The sequence below is a fragment of the Plectropomus leopardus genome, chromosome 6 (assembly GCF_026936395.1).
Source record: "Plectropomus leopardus strain MGB_pleo_1.0 chromosome 6, ASM2693639v1, whole genome shotgun sequence".
NCBI lineage: Eukaryota > Metazoa > Chordata > Actinopteri > Perciformes > Serranidae > Plectropomus > Plectropomus leopardus.
The window spans coordinates 15,181,434-15,196,699 of record NC_142181.1 but is presented as its reverse complement, the minus strand read 5'-3'; the positions used below and the strand labels follow the sequence as shown (position 1 = coordinate 15,196,699).

Genomic DNA, 15,266 nt, shown 5'->3' with positions numbered 1-15,266 from the left:
TGCCAGGGTCTTCTTTTCTTTATCTATTGTTTAAATTAATTCTCAAGTAAATTCATTACAGGAACTTGTGTAAAAGTGGATAAAGTCAATGGTATTTTTTCCCCCTTTTTGGCTACAATGTCCTTCAAATACAGCTTTGATTGGGTTCTAACTTTTCTCCATTTCATTTCCATTCATTCACTTCTTTCTTTTGAGCACACACTCACACTCACACACACCACGCCCCTGATAACCATCATCTCCAGGGCACAATCTATTGTTTCAGCTCAGTGCTAATTACTTCAGGTCTTGACCCCAGGTTCAGCCAAAGAGCAGCAAAGGGGGATGGTGTGTGTGTGTGTGTGTGTGTGTGTGTGTGAGCAGAGAGAAGTGTGTGTGTTGGGGGTTGGCTGGGTGGAGAGGTCATTGCTGCTGCCAATCAATTGTCACACTGGATTCGCCTAAACATCAGAGTATAATCCAGGAGGGAAAACACAGCAGCACAATGACAGCAGCCAACCAGACTGCTGCAGATGTTTTCATGTTTTAAGCATTTATATATGCAACTTATCAAAAGCAACTCCCTACAAATACCTGAGACAAACATGTCAGGTAAAGAAATATGAGCTGGGGAAAGGATTAGTACCAATGCACGAAATAATTTGTTAGTCTGCAACCGTGCTCATTTTTCTTGTCTGCACTCAATTCCTCCTGTGTTGGCTCCTCAGGTTTCTCTGCTTTGTGTCTTTGGGCAGAGGAAGATTAATGGGTTTGAGATAAAAATAAAAGGCACATATTTTGGGTCCTTCTGCACTTAGTTGTATTTGTGTGCATGAGCGTGTGCATGCAAAAAAAACTACTTGCTTTAAAATTTCTTTTGGTCTGAAATTGAATCTTTTTTGAATCTTGTTGCATTTAAACTCTGGGCAAAGTGACACTAGAATATGGTTTCAGGTATTTGTGGTATTTGAAAAGGTCTGTGGAGCTCTTAAGTTGAGTTTGATTACACCTGGCAGATGCTTTAAGAGCCTCTGAATTGTACAAATCACTTGGAAGAAAACCCAAATCAAGTATTTGTCAAGCTCTCCTCCTCCTGAAATATTTGCAACAAATCCAAAGCACTTTCTCACCCAAGTCCACTCTTACAACACTGAAAAGCCAAAACACTCTTCACTGCTAGTTTCATGCTGTAAAAGAGAGGTCTTCTCCCAGGGTGCCACGAGCAAACAAAACCTGTCCAGTATGCGCATTCATTGCAATGCAAAACAGATTTCCAATGCTTCAGCATCACTTAAGGCCCTACTTTCAATTACAATGTCACGAGCACTTAGAGCTGACGGGCCTTTAGAGAGGGAGAGTGGAACCTGCGGTGAAGTTCCAGACGGGCTTAAAAGACCATTAGGGACTTTAAATATAAAATAAAAACACACTCACGGTGAAAAATCAACTTTTTCAGATGCTTATTTTCTAAAAATACAGCCAATAAAAATATATGAAAGCCACATCAGCCAGTATAAATACAGGTTCTGGATATTGTCAGAATTAGTTGGGGAGTGCTTGCTGATTTTCTCTGCAGGAGGAGGGAAGAGGAGGGAGCACAGTGAGGAGAGAGGAGAATGGGATGAAAGAAGAAATGAAACAAGAAGAGAAAATGCTGAAGAAGAGGAGAGGAGAGGGGATGGGGGGTAGAGGGGAGGAGATGAGGTTCGCTCTTCTATTTTTCTCTTGGATCCCGCCCTCCTGGTCAGGGGTTGGTCAGGGAAACTAAACTCCCGCGCACGGATTGGTCGGCTCTCCTCAGGACGGGCAAAATAGTCTCTCCTCTCAGACACAATAAAGTTTAGAGCTGGACGCTTACAGGCGCAAAACCAGACCGCTGAGTGTCGGCGCTGCGCTGCGCTGCGCTGCAATACACGGAGTTTATAACGGGAAACAACGCAAGAAGGATTTATCTAAATGCATTTTTTTAAATCAGCAGATGCGCAGGTTATTGTAGTCGGAAACACGCTCAAATCCTGCAATGATTCACAGCTGCGTTATGGATATTTTAATGCCTCGTTGGATACTATAAGCCTCCAAAAACGCACGGACTACACGCGCTCCACTGCTGCTGGACTATAAACACGCGCTGCTGTTTCCAGGGCGACCCAACCTAACTTAGTGTTAGAGGAGGATATAAACTGTGCCAGCAATTCCGGAGGGCAGCCGCTCAGTGCTCGCGGTGACCATGCCCGGGATGGCGGTGTCTATCACCGGGGCAGCCCTGCTCCTCTTATCCGGGCTGGTGGCTCCGCTCTGCGTGGTGCACGCTTTCGGCGATGAGGTGGAGGAAATGACTTGCGACCCGATCCGGATCAGCATGTGCCAGGGTCTCGGCTACAACGTCACCAAGATGCCCAATCTGGTCGGCAACGTACTACAGTCTGACGCAGAGCTGCAGCTGACCACGTTCACGCCGCTCATACAGTACGGCTGCTCTAGTCAACTCAAGGTAATACTGGGAATGATGGGAGACACGCTGAATGCAGACTGATGTTAGAATAGAAGAGGCAGCATGTTGCTAAAAGCACACTGTGAGACTGGGGAACAAATTTAGGAGCACTGATCCTGGACTTAAAAAAGAGACATGGCTGAGTCGACATAGTCTGCTATATTTGTGTGTGTGTGTGTGTGTGTGTGTGTGTGTGTGTGTGTGTGTGTGTGGAGGGAGAGGGGGGAACAGAGTGTGGTCCCAGACCACATGACGGGGAGCTACCAGCAACAGTGAGCCGTTCAGACTGATGGTGCCAGTAATAATTAGGAGCATAATATAGGTTGGCCCCCAGAGAGTTAAAATAGGTGGAGGGGGTCCCTGCCTTTCCTTCCTTCCGTTGTGCCAGACTGTCATACTAATTTCTATGAAAATGCCCCCTCTGTCTGTTGACATTTTGAGTTCATGCCCCACACAGCAACAGCTGAGTCTTCAGTGCTATATACTGTACAGTCCTCTCGTCAACAATGGTGCCCTCAGTGTCCCTAACACAAATGCTGCTTGTTTGCCTAATGCACCATGGAGGAAAAAAAATAGATTGGCCCTCTTCCTAATCTTTAGGATTTGACTTTGGACTGTAATTGGAAAGAAAGGACTGGGCAAATCAAATCAGTAGGAATGGAGTTTTTCTGTAATTAAGTATATTATATCTCTAATGGGGCGGGCACACACACACGATCACACCTAGAATTCATAGACATGAAACAACCTGTTTCCTAGATGCTCCTTTGTGTCACCATTTACTTTTTTATTATTTTGTGTCTTACTACGTGTATTATTTACTTCTTACTTTTCATATATTTTGTGCATGCAGGTGTTTGGTAGTAGGAGTAAAATCATATTTTTACATGCTAAATTAACCCATTGAAACTTGGATAGACATTAGTTTTCGTGTGCTGCATTCAGATGCCTTTCACAAGCTATGTAATCCTATGAGACATTTATTCTGAAACCGTGCGGAAAAGGCAATGTGCAATTTGACAAGAAATGTCCCACAAATTACAAGATATTTAAGTTTATAATTTTTCCAAAGTTCAGAAAAAATTGGGGTAAACTAAAATAAATAGGGAAAAATGTCCAGAAAAATATGTACACTACTATGTACTAGTTCTATGGTAACAATTATAATACAAAACAAATTATATATATATATGTATATATAGATATACACACATACATATACATACACACACACACACACACACACACACACACATATGTACACATACACATACACATATATGTATATGCTTTAATAATAATTTAATAATTATTTTCAGCAAGTTTCTTCTGGGTAATTTTCTTGTTTTTTGTTTTTTTTTTAGTTAAAATTTTTTTTTTTGATATTTTATAGTTAAATTTCTTATACTAATTCTTGGGCTATGTCTTGTTAAGTTGCTTATGCCTTCTCCCATGTTTTTGCAAGATATCAAGACAATTTGCTCAGGTTTCAAAGGGTTAATGCAGCGCTCCAGAAACATTTGTGTGCATGTGTGTGAGACAGCCTCACAGAAGAAGAAGCAACTGCCCCGTGAAACCAAACTGTCCTCCTCCAGCTGAAAATTGTCCCGTAAGATTAGCTGACAACCCCCCTCTAACCCCCCTTCTCTTTCTAACACACACACACACACACACACACACACACACACACACACACACACAGATGCTAAAGAGGGAGGAAAGGGGAAAGGGAAACCGTATCCCCTAACATTTGCTCTAATGGGAGGCTTCCTGACAAGTAACCGGAGTAGCTTTTAGCAGTGAAGTGACAATGCTCATGTTACCAACAGTAGGGGGGGCACTCAGAATGTGTTAAGTTACTGTCGCTGGTATAATTCACTGTGAGAAATAGCAGGAATGTATTTAATTTAACATCTTCTGCTTTTAGAAACATGGTTGTGAATTTGAATCATGTGCAAATAGCACAAACAAACCCTCCACTGATGCTCACACAGGGGGCAACTTTGTCAATTTGGTCATTTTTATTTGATGGAAAATTTAGGCACACAGCTCCAATACATGTGGTTCAGTTGGGGAACAAAGATTCTCTATTTGCAGTGAGAAACTTAATACTGACTCCGGATCAGCCAGTCTGCTCCATTTGCAGAGATAAAGCGGCGCTACAACCCAGATACTGATCAGAGAAGAGTGAAACAAATTGAGCATAAAGGAAGTTCCCCATGATATAGATAACTGATTTAGACATCACATACTTCCCCACAGTAAGGAGTTATTGTATCATGGTTTACACCCATTATCAAAATCAAGACTGTTTTTATTAGTTTGCATGTAACAGAAAATAGCTTACTGATTCTAAATCTCCAACTCATATAATTTATTCATCACATTTGTAATTTGTATTGCCCAAGATGAAGGTGGTGCACAGATGCACAACTTTTATGTTGTCTTTGCTTCCAGTTCCACAAAAAAAAAAAAAAAACAGTTGTACAATGTTTGTGTGTATTTATTTCCCAACCATGACACCCTTCTTGGATTCAAGTTTAGTTTTGGGCTTCGTTCAAGGGCTGATTTCAAGCTGGGATTTCTCTTTCACTCGATCAAGGCTCCAGGCCCAAAACATTTTATTCTCAATATGTTCCGTTAAATATTTTGGTATTTCTGAAATGAAAAATGGAAGCAAACTCTCCATTCTGACACGTTTTAGTAGTTAAAGTCTGCTATCACCATGACCAAGATTCTGGAGCGCATGTTTGTTTTCTTTACCTGAAGGAAGCTGAGTGAAATGTACTTTCTGCTTCTGTGTATTTTCACATCACAAGCCTGGCGCAATTTTACACTCCAGCTTCAAACAAGATTTCACCGTTATGGCATGAAATCACGTAAAATTGCAACCTCTAGTAACCTCAGAGTACTTACTCCTTCAAATCACAACCGCCTCAAAGGAGTCAAAAGTGACTTCAGATGGTTCACTATCTTTATCACCCTGATTTAGATATCTATTTCAAAACCATTGCCATGGGACAGAGAAAACTGAGCCTTGGATTAGGGGGGATTATGGAGCATTACATGGCACATGCCCTCAGTGTTGTCAAGTCTACAGATTGTTTTTAAAGATGTAGAGTTGTGTGTGTAACCTTGGAGCAGGTTAGTGTTGGCCGCGGTGTCTTGACTCGAGTTTTGGAGATTCTTACGAGAAGTGAAAATAGAGAACCACCACAGGAAGAGGTGATGCAATGTCCTGAAAGTAAAGGCAGAGAAAGCAGCAGGGTAGCGAGTGGTATATTCAAGTATACAGAGGATCAATGCGTGTGGGAGCAGAAGGTGTAACCATCTACCAGCTGTAATCCTGTTATAATATATAGAAAAATTGGCCCAGGGGGTTCTCACAGCACTGTTTCCACTTCTTTAACAATTTGCTACACCACTGACGTGATGAACCCTCTGCCTCACAGTTTGCTTTAACTCCACTGGAACAAAGCCTCCAGAGCAGAGTACTGGCATAATGTTGGATAACTGTTGCACTCTTACTGCACTTTTAGATAAAAATGGTTTTGGGATACTGTCATTTTTCACTCTTATGTCTCCCCTTAAGTGTGTTTTCTTTTTTTTGTCTCTCCATAAAAAAACAAATAGCTATTAAACACATTGCATTACTGTCGTCACAATACTAAAGTTTCTAATTTTGATACACTTTGAAATATTTCAATATTTGATAAATTTTCTATGTTTCAGTACATTTAAAATGGGAAATTTAAATTAAAAATGAAGCCATGGAATTTAATTTTTTTCACATTTTGTTTTTTTTTTTAATTTATTCTATCCAGCATTTTCTTCAGAATTAGAAACAATAATAAATTTTAAAAAATAATGTATGGTATGGTATGTTAAATACTAGTAATGTTTTTGTTTTAATCTCACACTTGCTTTGGCAATGTAGATCAATTTTATCCATGCTTATAAAGTTCAACTGAGTTGAACTGAATTAAATCGAAAGCAAGTGAGAGGAGGCGGCGCGAAAGGGGGCACTTCTGCACTGAAGATGTAACTCTGTTGAAGAGAAAGTGAAAAAGTTTATTATTACTGCGGAAAATGAGTGTTGAAATCATTTCAAATATTCAAAATCAACATGTAGTTGTAAATCAATATCTATGACAACACTAGTATGCTCTAAAATTTCAGAAAAGAACACATACTTTCAAGAATTTTGTAACACATACTAGGAGCAAATTGTTCAACTGGTGACCCTCTATCTCCATTTTTCTGCAGTTCTTCCTGTGCTCAGTCTATGTGCCAATGTGCACAGATAAGGTTCCCATCCCCATTGGCCCATGTGGTAGCATGTGTCTATCTGTTAAGAGGAAATGCCTCCCAGTGCTCCACGAGTTTGGCTTCATATGGCCTGAGGTGAGTCACACCATCACAAGAACAAATATATCTTAACGATGTTGATAATGAAATGTAAGAGACCAAAGTCATGAGACAAAATGTTTCTTGTATGACCGTTGTGTAAACTAGGTCAAAGCGTTGTTAATGGTATGTATCACAGCTGTAACAAGCAACCAGAATCCCATTAACCATCATTTGCCTCTTCCAGGTGCTCAACTGCAGCCTCTTCCCGCCTCAAAACGACCATAACCACATGTGCATGGAGGGGCCGGGGGACGAGGACCCGCCCTACCAGCCTGTCCGCCATCCTCCCCACCAAGAGGAGTGTCAGGCGCTGGGATCTGCACCTGACCAGTATACCTGGTTAAAACAGACAGAAAGCTGCACTCTCCAGTGTGGCTATGACAGTGGGCTCTACCGAAGAGGAGCCAAAGTCTTCACAGATGCGTGGATGGCGGTGTGGGCTGTGCTGTGCTTCCTGTCGACCACACTCACAGTCCTGACCTTTCTGTTGGATTCACAGCGCTTCTCCTATCCTGAAAGGCCCATCATCTTCCTATCTATGTGCTGCAATCTGTACAGTGTCGCCTACCTGGTAAGTGGGAGAATCAGTATTAAATTGTCCCAATAAAGTTCATCTGTTTGGGGAGAGTGAATAAAAAATAATGTATTAAAAGTACTACTAAAAAAAACAATAACTAAAATATAATTTAGACTAGTAGTTGTGAATATTTATTATGTTGTATATTTGAATTTTATAAGATATGTAGATACTATATAGATATGTGTGAAAGGGACATGCATTCTACTTTACCATGCCTTTTTTTCGCAACTGGCCACAAACAACAGATGCAAATTAGCCTACTAAGCTTACCTCATTTTGTTGTCTTTATTCCTGTTAATTAATGAGATTTCTCTAATAAACAAATTAAATTACAACAATTAATCAGTCAATTGTTTGGTCTATTAAATGTCATAAAATAGTAAAAAAAAAATGTTAATTTGTTTAGTTCTTAGATAATTGATACATGTTTATTTCAAGTTTGATTTGAGTTTGCTAGTAATGACAATGCCTGATTATGTGACTATATCTTTTATCGCTAAAAGTTTTTTTCTTTCCCCTATCACTTTCTGTTCTTTCCTACAGGTACGGTTGACTCTGGGCAGGGAGCGCGTTTCTTGTGACCTGGACGCCACTGCAGTACCAATTTTAGTACAAGAAGGGTTAAAGAGCACTGGCTGTGCCATAGTCTTCCTTCTGCTCTACTTCTTTGGCATGGCCTCCTCACTCTGGTTAGTACACACACACACACACACACACACACACACACACACACACACACACACACATTTTATCGTATCAGTCCTTCATATCTTTGTCCCATTGTCATCAACTGTTGTGAATGGACTTTGGTAGAACAATTGGAACACAAGACTTGCATCCTGTTTTCTTTAAAGTCCAACTATCCTGTCTTATAACCTCTGGACGAGATGGATTCATTTCCACATACAAAGGCAGACTTTGTAAAAAAAAAAAAAAAAAGCCTCTTTTTGAGTGCATACTGTACTTCAGTTGCAGTGGAAGCACACTGCTGTCGCAGCTCTTTTTCTTCCTTTTCACTTTGCCCTCATTTTCCTGTTTGTCTTCACTCTTTCCGTTTGGAAGAGCAGCTGACTGAAAAGCCCGAGGACTTCACTGTCTCCTAAAACACGATTACAATACTCTTATGTAATTCGTCATTATCTCAGGATGAGCTAATTACAACAAGGGGATTTTATGGAAAAGTTATATAGAGGGCAAAGTGAAAGTTTTGAGCTCTCTAGCTGGAAACAGTAGCCCAGCGTAACCTCAGCATTTGTTTCCAGGAAACGTGACTGTTATTCACAACAGAAATGAATGCCAGTTCAGAAATCTGATAACTGCACATCTGAGCCATGTTTTGCTTCTTCTCTTACTATTCTTGCTCACTCCCTTTCAGGTGGGTGATCTTGACCCTCACTTGGTTCTTGGCTGCCGGACTAAAGTGGGGCCATGAGGCTATTGAAATGCACAGCTCCTACTTTCACATAGCAGCGTGGGCCATCCCAGCCGTTAAAACCATCGTCATACTCATAATGCGACTGGTGGATGCGGATGACCTGACTGGACTCTGCTATGTGGGAAATCAGCAGCAGGAGGCACTCACAGGCTTTGTGGTGGCACCACTGGCCACATACCTTCTAATAGGTAATTACACAATGACAGCACAGCCGGTCTATCTATGTACATGCCCATTTCTAGTAAAATATAGTGCTTATACCAGAGGCATGGACTCAAGTCACAAATCTGATGACTTTTGACCTGTACCATAATACCAATAATTCATAACTTCATAACTTCATAACTTGAGCCATTTGACTTAAAAAAAAACTTGATGCCTTCCCCACAGGCCCAAAGATTTAAATGATATTTTAAAACTATGCCACAAATCAATTAATTTGCGTTCATTTTCTGAAACAATACAAATTGACGCCATTTACTCATGGCAGGTCGACACACAATTCCCCAGTTCCAGTTGAATCAATGCGACAGCATCCAGTCAAGTCATAAAAAAGAATCATGAAGAACCAATGTTAAGTCACAAACTGCCATACAAAAACTATGTATGGTTGACAAAATACAAACTGCAAAGTGAAAAACATGCAGGTCAAAAAGTACGGGCCAAATTCAACACCTTCCAACAAACTCGCTTTTAGAAATAAATAAAACATTTTCTTTATACACTGCACCACACTCTCAGAGCACAAAGCATACTCTTGACATAGACGGAGTAGCAGAATTGCACATGCAGTGGAAGTGAAACATTATGGTTAATTGCAAGGAGTCCAAAAGTTTGCATTCAGCTGTAGCAGCTGCTCCTCTCATCCGTCAATATGATCTGATCAGCTCTGAACAGATTGACAGATTAATTATCCACCTCTCAACTGAAGCTTCCTTAAGTGCTGCTGAGGAAAAAATAATAGAGTCTAATTATCTGGGAAATACTGAGCACATGTGTTTGGACTCGAAACTCAAATTACCAAAGGAAGTGGAACTTGACTTGGAATTTGTCATTTTTGACTTAGGACTTGATTTTGTACATGAGTGCAAAGACTTGAGGCCTACTTGTAACTTGCAACCTCTACATTCATTCTTTAACATGTATATCCTCACTATCCTCACCTTTTTTGTGCTATGTGACGGTTTTTATTTTTTCACTATCTAATGATCCTTATTGTTTCTGAACATCAGGCACTCTCTTCATCTGTGCTGGCCTTGTGGCTCTCTTCAAGATCCGCTCCAACCTGCAGAAGGACGGTGCCAAAACAGACAAGCTGGAGCGTTTAATGGTGAAGATTGGCGTGTTTTCTGTTCTCTACACTGTCCCAGCGTCCACCGTCATTGGCTGTTACCTCTACCAGCTCTCTCACTGGGGGGAGTTCAGGGCTAGCACCCGAGACTCATACGTGGCATCAGAGATGCTTCGAATCTTCATGTCACTGCTCGTAGGCATCACATCAGGCATGTGGATCTGGTCTGCAAAAACTCTCCACACATGGCAGCGCTGCTCTGCGCGCCTGCTCAGGGACAGCAGGGCAAGCAGAGGAGGAAAGAGGGCGCCAGGTGAGGGTTGGATCAAACCCGGGAAAGGCAACGAGACAGTAGTGTGAGAAAGAAATGAGAGGGTGGACTTTTACCTTTTTCTCTGTCACTTCTGAAACTCACTCTGCCAAAGATGGACAGAGAAAAGAGGTGAGAGGGAGAAGCAGGAGTTTCTCAAGGAAGCCACTGGATGTAATGGTATCACAAAAAGCTCACTGAGAGTCTACAAGCATGCCTCACTCCCTCTAACTGCCTCTTACATGGATCAAGGAGGAGAAAATTGGAGGACTGGGTCATACATAAGTAGCAACAGTAGCCTCTCTACCTCTGTCAGACAGCCTTTGCCCAGAGAGATAGAGAAAGTGAAAAATGTGGGAGAAAGAGAGATGGAAAGGGCAGAAGAGAAGCATCAATATACAGACCAGACGAACAGATAAGCTGTGTAGCACCACGTCTACCTCTCTGCCTCTCTTTTCTCCACAGCCCTCAGCAGGAGAGACTGAACCTGCTGGAGACAGTAGCCCTCACACCATTGTGTCTTTTGAGGGTATTTTTGAAGTTTTGGATTTTACACTGGAGAGTCCTTGTGCAGACATCACACAGATGTAGGTTTCCCAAAAGCATCTCAGTTCCTGTAAGGTTTTTTTTTTATCTCCAAACAGGAAAATTAAAATGAAATACCAGACCAAAAACATATAAAATCTAATGAAAAAATATAAAACATGGCCTTAAATCTCTAAAGTGTTTACATTCTAATTACATTATTATACACATTTGTAATGTTTTCTCTTTTGTACAATATGAAAGAGCAGGTTGTTTTTATAACTCAGAATGTTTTGGGAAACTAGCTCCAAGCTGTAACTGTGCACTAAATTTCTATACAATAAGTAAAGTGGCTGTGCTCGTCACAAGTGCATTAGCAGGGATGGCAGTGAACAAATCACGACACAGTATATTAATATGCAGAGAGCCTTTAACAGTTTGTTTCATTTTCATTGTGAATGCTGCAAAAAAAAAACAAAAAAAAACACACTTTTCTTACAAATATTGTGAAGGCAAGGGCAGACAGAGAAACATAATGAAAAACTATTTTTTTAAATCTGTCTTGTACATTTAGGTAAAGTCTGTGGTAGATTTACGCACACCGCAATGAATCCTGGGAGCACCCCAGCTGTGCCTTTTATTGACTCATAAATGTTGCAGCAGTGAGGCGTCTGGGAAATGTAGGCCTGTGTGTGTTACCTCAGTAATCTACGGGAAGCTCGGCTAACTTCTAATGATGTGTGCAGTCTTTGTGGAGACCCTGTACTGTATGTGCTCTTGAGTTACCATGAAATCCAGGAAATTAAATTATTCCCTCTGCCCTCTTTTCAAAACATCGGACCTGAGGCACGTCGAAGAATTAGAGGTTATTAGACAATCACTTGCCAAAAGACACATTATGCAATAACAAAGAGCTGTCGCAGATGTACTATACTATATGTAGGTAGGAATCAGTTCCCACGAAACATATCCACCAGCAGTTCTGATCACTATCAGAGTAATAACACCAATAATAAGAGACAGTATCTGCCTAATTATGTCTCTTTCCATCTGTTTGTATGCGTCTCTTGACTTTCTCTATCCCTGTGGTTTAATGAGGTCATCACAGGAGCGCAACGCATCTGTCCGTCTGTCTGATGCTCTAATTGGCCCACTGCCCGCCTGTTGCTTTTTAACCTTCTCTGCTGCAATATGGCTCATTTCCCAGACAATCAAATTATCAAAAGTTTATTGTACTTTATATTTCAGAATTTCATGGATGATAGAATTGAGATTTTGCATTTTCTCTTATAATAAGCATCTTCCAACATTTTAATCTTACAATTCCTCTTAAAAACTGCTTATAGAATGCACTATAAGCTTTAATTACAACAAGTTATTCCTGGTCGCAAGGCTGCACTCACAAAATCCTTCAATTTCTGCTGTGTACTGTATATTTGCCTGACAATCTATCAAAGCTCTTGCGTTTCAGTAAGTCTTTGATTGTTTAATACTTAGCAGGTGTCACATAACACCCTCTACATTTAAGTAAAATTTGATTTGGGGCTATTTTAAAGTATAAGGGCTTAAATAAATTGGAGCTTTGGCCCCTGTGTGTCAGCTGAAACCAGATAGTGCCTAAGCCAGCCTGTCACATGTATTTTTAACATAGAAGGGGACAGAAAATAACTTCAGTGTGCACTGCCTTTTTCCCCAAATTATACTAAATGTAACAGCACCCTTATTGCATTCAAATACTTTTGGTGATTCTGGTGAAACCTAGAACCCTGTAAAAACAGTGTTTCTCAAACTAGTGTACCTTGGCACACTTATTAAATTTCAAGAGTCGAGCAAACATTACATTGAGTTAAAGTGAATTGAATTAGCCTCTGACCATCTCCCCTCTGAGCTAATGCAGTTCCCTCTGAGACTGAAGTGTTTTGGCCGTCTATGGTGGTATGACCACACTGAGCTTCAGGTGACATTTCCAAACAATCACTGAATAGTTGTGCCTTGAAACATGCTGAGTGTGTGCCACAGCCCTAATGAAGATTGAGAACCACTGGTAGTACAGATGTGTAAATGCTTTTTGAAAAGCCCACATATGCATTAAATTTGGGGGTCGGTCTACCAACGCTGATCGTAGCCTCTAAGATCTAGACTGTTCCTTTGTATAGAAAACTCATTGTCATGATGATGTCATCAATGTATTGTAAAAAAAAATGCTAATTTATCCTTGTAAAAAAAAGTGAAAACATTTTTTTAACTTGTTTGTTATTTAAAAACACTTTTGTATCAGAAGAAGATGATGAATAAAAACTTTTTGGTTTCCAATATGAGTATGCAATTTGACATGTGTTTGAATATATATACGCGTGTGCGTGTGTGTGTGCACCAAATATTTTCAATAGCAATAAGGCTGCATTATTTTTTTAGAACAATTAATCTGCTGTTTTTATTCCAAGGTCAACTGATTATTCTTTGTCAATGTAAAAAGAGCCTGTTCCAATTTCACAAAGTTCATTTTAACATCTTTGAATGTTTTGTTTTGTTCAACCAGTAATTCCAAATCAAATTATATCCTGGTAGTATTCACATTAGATTAAAAAAAAAACAACAAAAAAAACCAAATGACAAATCCTCACATATTTTTTTCCTTGAAAAACCATTAACAGATATGCAGATTGACTCTGTCAACTGACTAATCAATGAATCAACTAATTGCTTCAGCTCTATATAGAATTACATCTACACCAACATCCAGGGTCAAAGATTCAGAGCAGGCATCAAAGAGGGGTCAGTAGGTAATGAGTAATCAGTGTGTCATGAATAGATATCCCTAATAGGCTTGGGTGGCATGAGATGAGAAAGATGCCGATTACAAGTGCTGGAGATAATGTTACAGGACTTGTAAAAAGGAAAATAGACTCTGGCCCTTTTTGAGAGTATGTTGGTCACAATGGCAAAGGTGAGCCAGCCCACACGGACAAAGGTGTGTGCCTCTTTGCCTCAACAAAGTTGTTGCTTAAGTAGACAACACATCAACCTCCATTCACACCTCAAAGTGCATCACAAACCACCCATCATCTGTCATACAACTGTCAACTGTCATAGGATCCTCCAACATGAAGGGCAACAATTCCCTATGAATTCATTATTCTATGGGCCATAGTTATACAAACCTGCCATTCTAGTCTAGTCTAAGAAAGCTAATTACATATAGACATGATTCTACAGGCTAGAAACACATATATGCTACAATAACCCCTATCACAGCAGCTCAGCATTTACTTTATTTTCTTTAAAACGCAAATACTATCATATACTTGGTCCTCTGTGAAATGGTATAAAAAATATAAATACCGCCCAAGCTTAATGTCCATGCCTTCTAAAAGCCACTGAATGAGTGAGTGCTGTTTTAAGTTCACACTGCATCTGAAACTGGGTTGAACAATGCTGCCACCTCTTGTCTGATGAGACAAATTAACTGTCTTTGTTTCAATATGCATTCATTAAAATTTCACATGCAGTTATCTGTATGGCAGCGAATCTGTTTTGATCTCTTTCACATTTCTCTATAACAGTTACTTTGGGTTAGGATAAGAAATGCTCCATAACCACTAAATTTGTTTAGAATCCGCAGTGGAAACACAGTGATTATACTGTGTAAACATTACTGTACCACCAATCACATCTCATCAGCTATGAACTTACAACCTCTCCAACACACACGCTCACTTACAGTACACACAGGAACACTCACGGACACGCACACACCTCCTCTCACTTCAAAATTGGCTGTAATTTGGATTTTACAATTACACTTAATGCAGGCTGGGCTGTAATTTACCAGCGCAGGGGTAAAATTGCATTTGGAGAAACTGATTAATTCTGTGCATGCTTGCGTGCTTGTGTGTATGTGTGTGTGTGTGTGTGTGTGTGTGTGTGTGTGTGTGTGTGTGTGTGTGTGTGACACGACAAAAGAGAAAGAGAGAGAAAGTCCAAATATCTAAGTCCGCAGCTCAGATTGCCTTCCTGTAATTTACTGTGAGTGAATTGAGTGTTTGTTTAAGAATTCACTCAAAAGCCCGAGGTAAAGGGAAAGTGACAGCATCTACTGCTCTATTGTTTCCAGATGTGGCTCCACTAACACACACACACACACACACACACACACACACACACACACACACACACACACACACACAAATGCAGTACATGCACAAGAAAGCATGTTCACAAACTGACATGCACATTCACACAAAC

General features: G+C 40.3%; 1 protein-coding gene and 1 long non-coding RNA gene across 2 annotated transcripts in view; one reads left to right on the top strand and one right to left on the bottom strand.

Annotated features, from left to right (window-relative positions):
* LOC148189345 (uncharacterized) overlaps nucleotides 1-15,266 on the bottom strand; it is a 75,117-nt gene that overhangs the window by 46,970 nt on the left and 12,881 nt on the right. The gene's annotated exons all lie outside the window — the stretch shown is intronic.
* Nucleotides 1,816-13,334, top strand: fzd4 (frizzled class receptor 4). Its single transcript, XM_042486881.2, has 6 exons — nucleotides 1,816-2,470; nucleotides 6,737-6,874; nucleotides 7,065-7,451; nucleotides 8,004-8,149; nucleotides 8,836-9,083; nucleotides 10,128-13,334. Exons 1-6 carry the CDS (start codon nucleotides 2,207-2,209, stop codon nucleotides 10,544-10,546), a joined length of 1,602 nt encoding a protein of 533 aa, XP_042342815.2. The 5' UTR covers nucleotides 1,816-2,206; the 3' UTR covers nucleotides 10,547-13,334.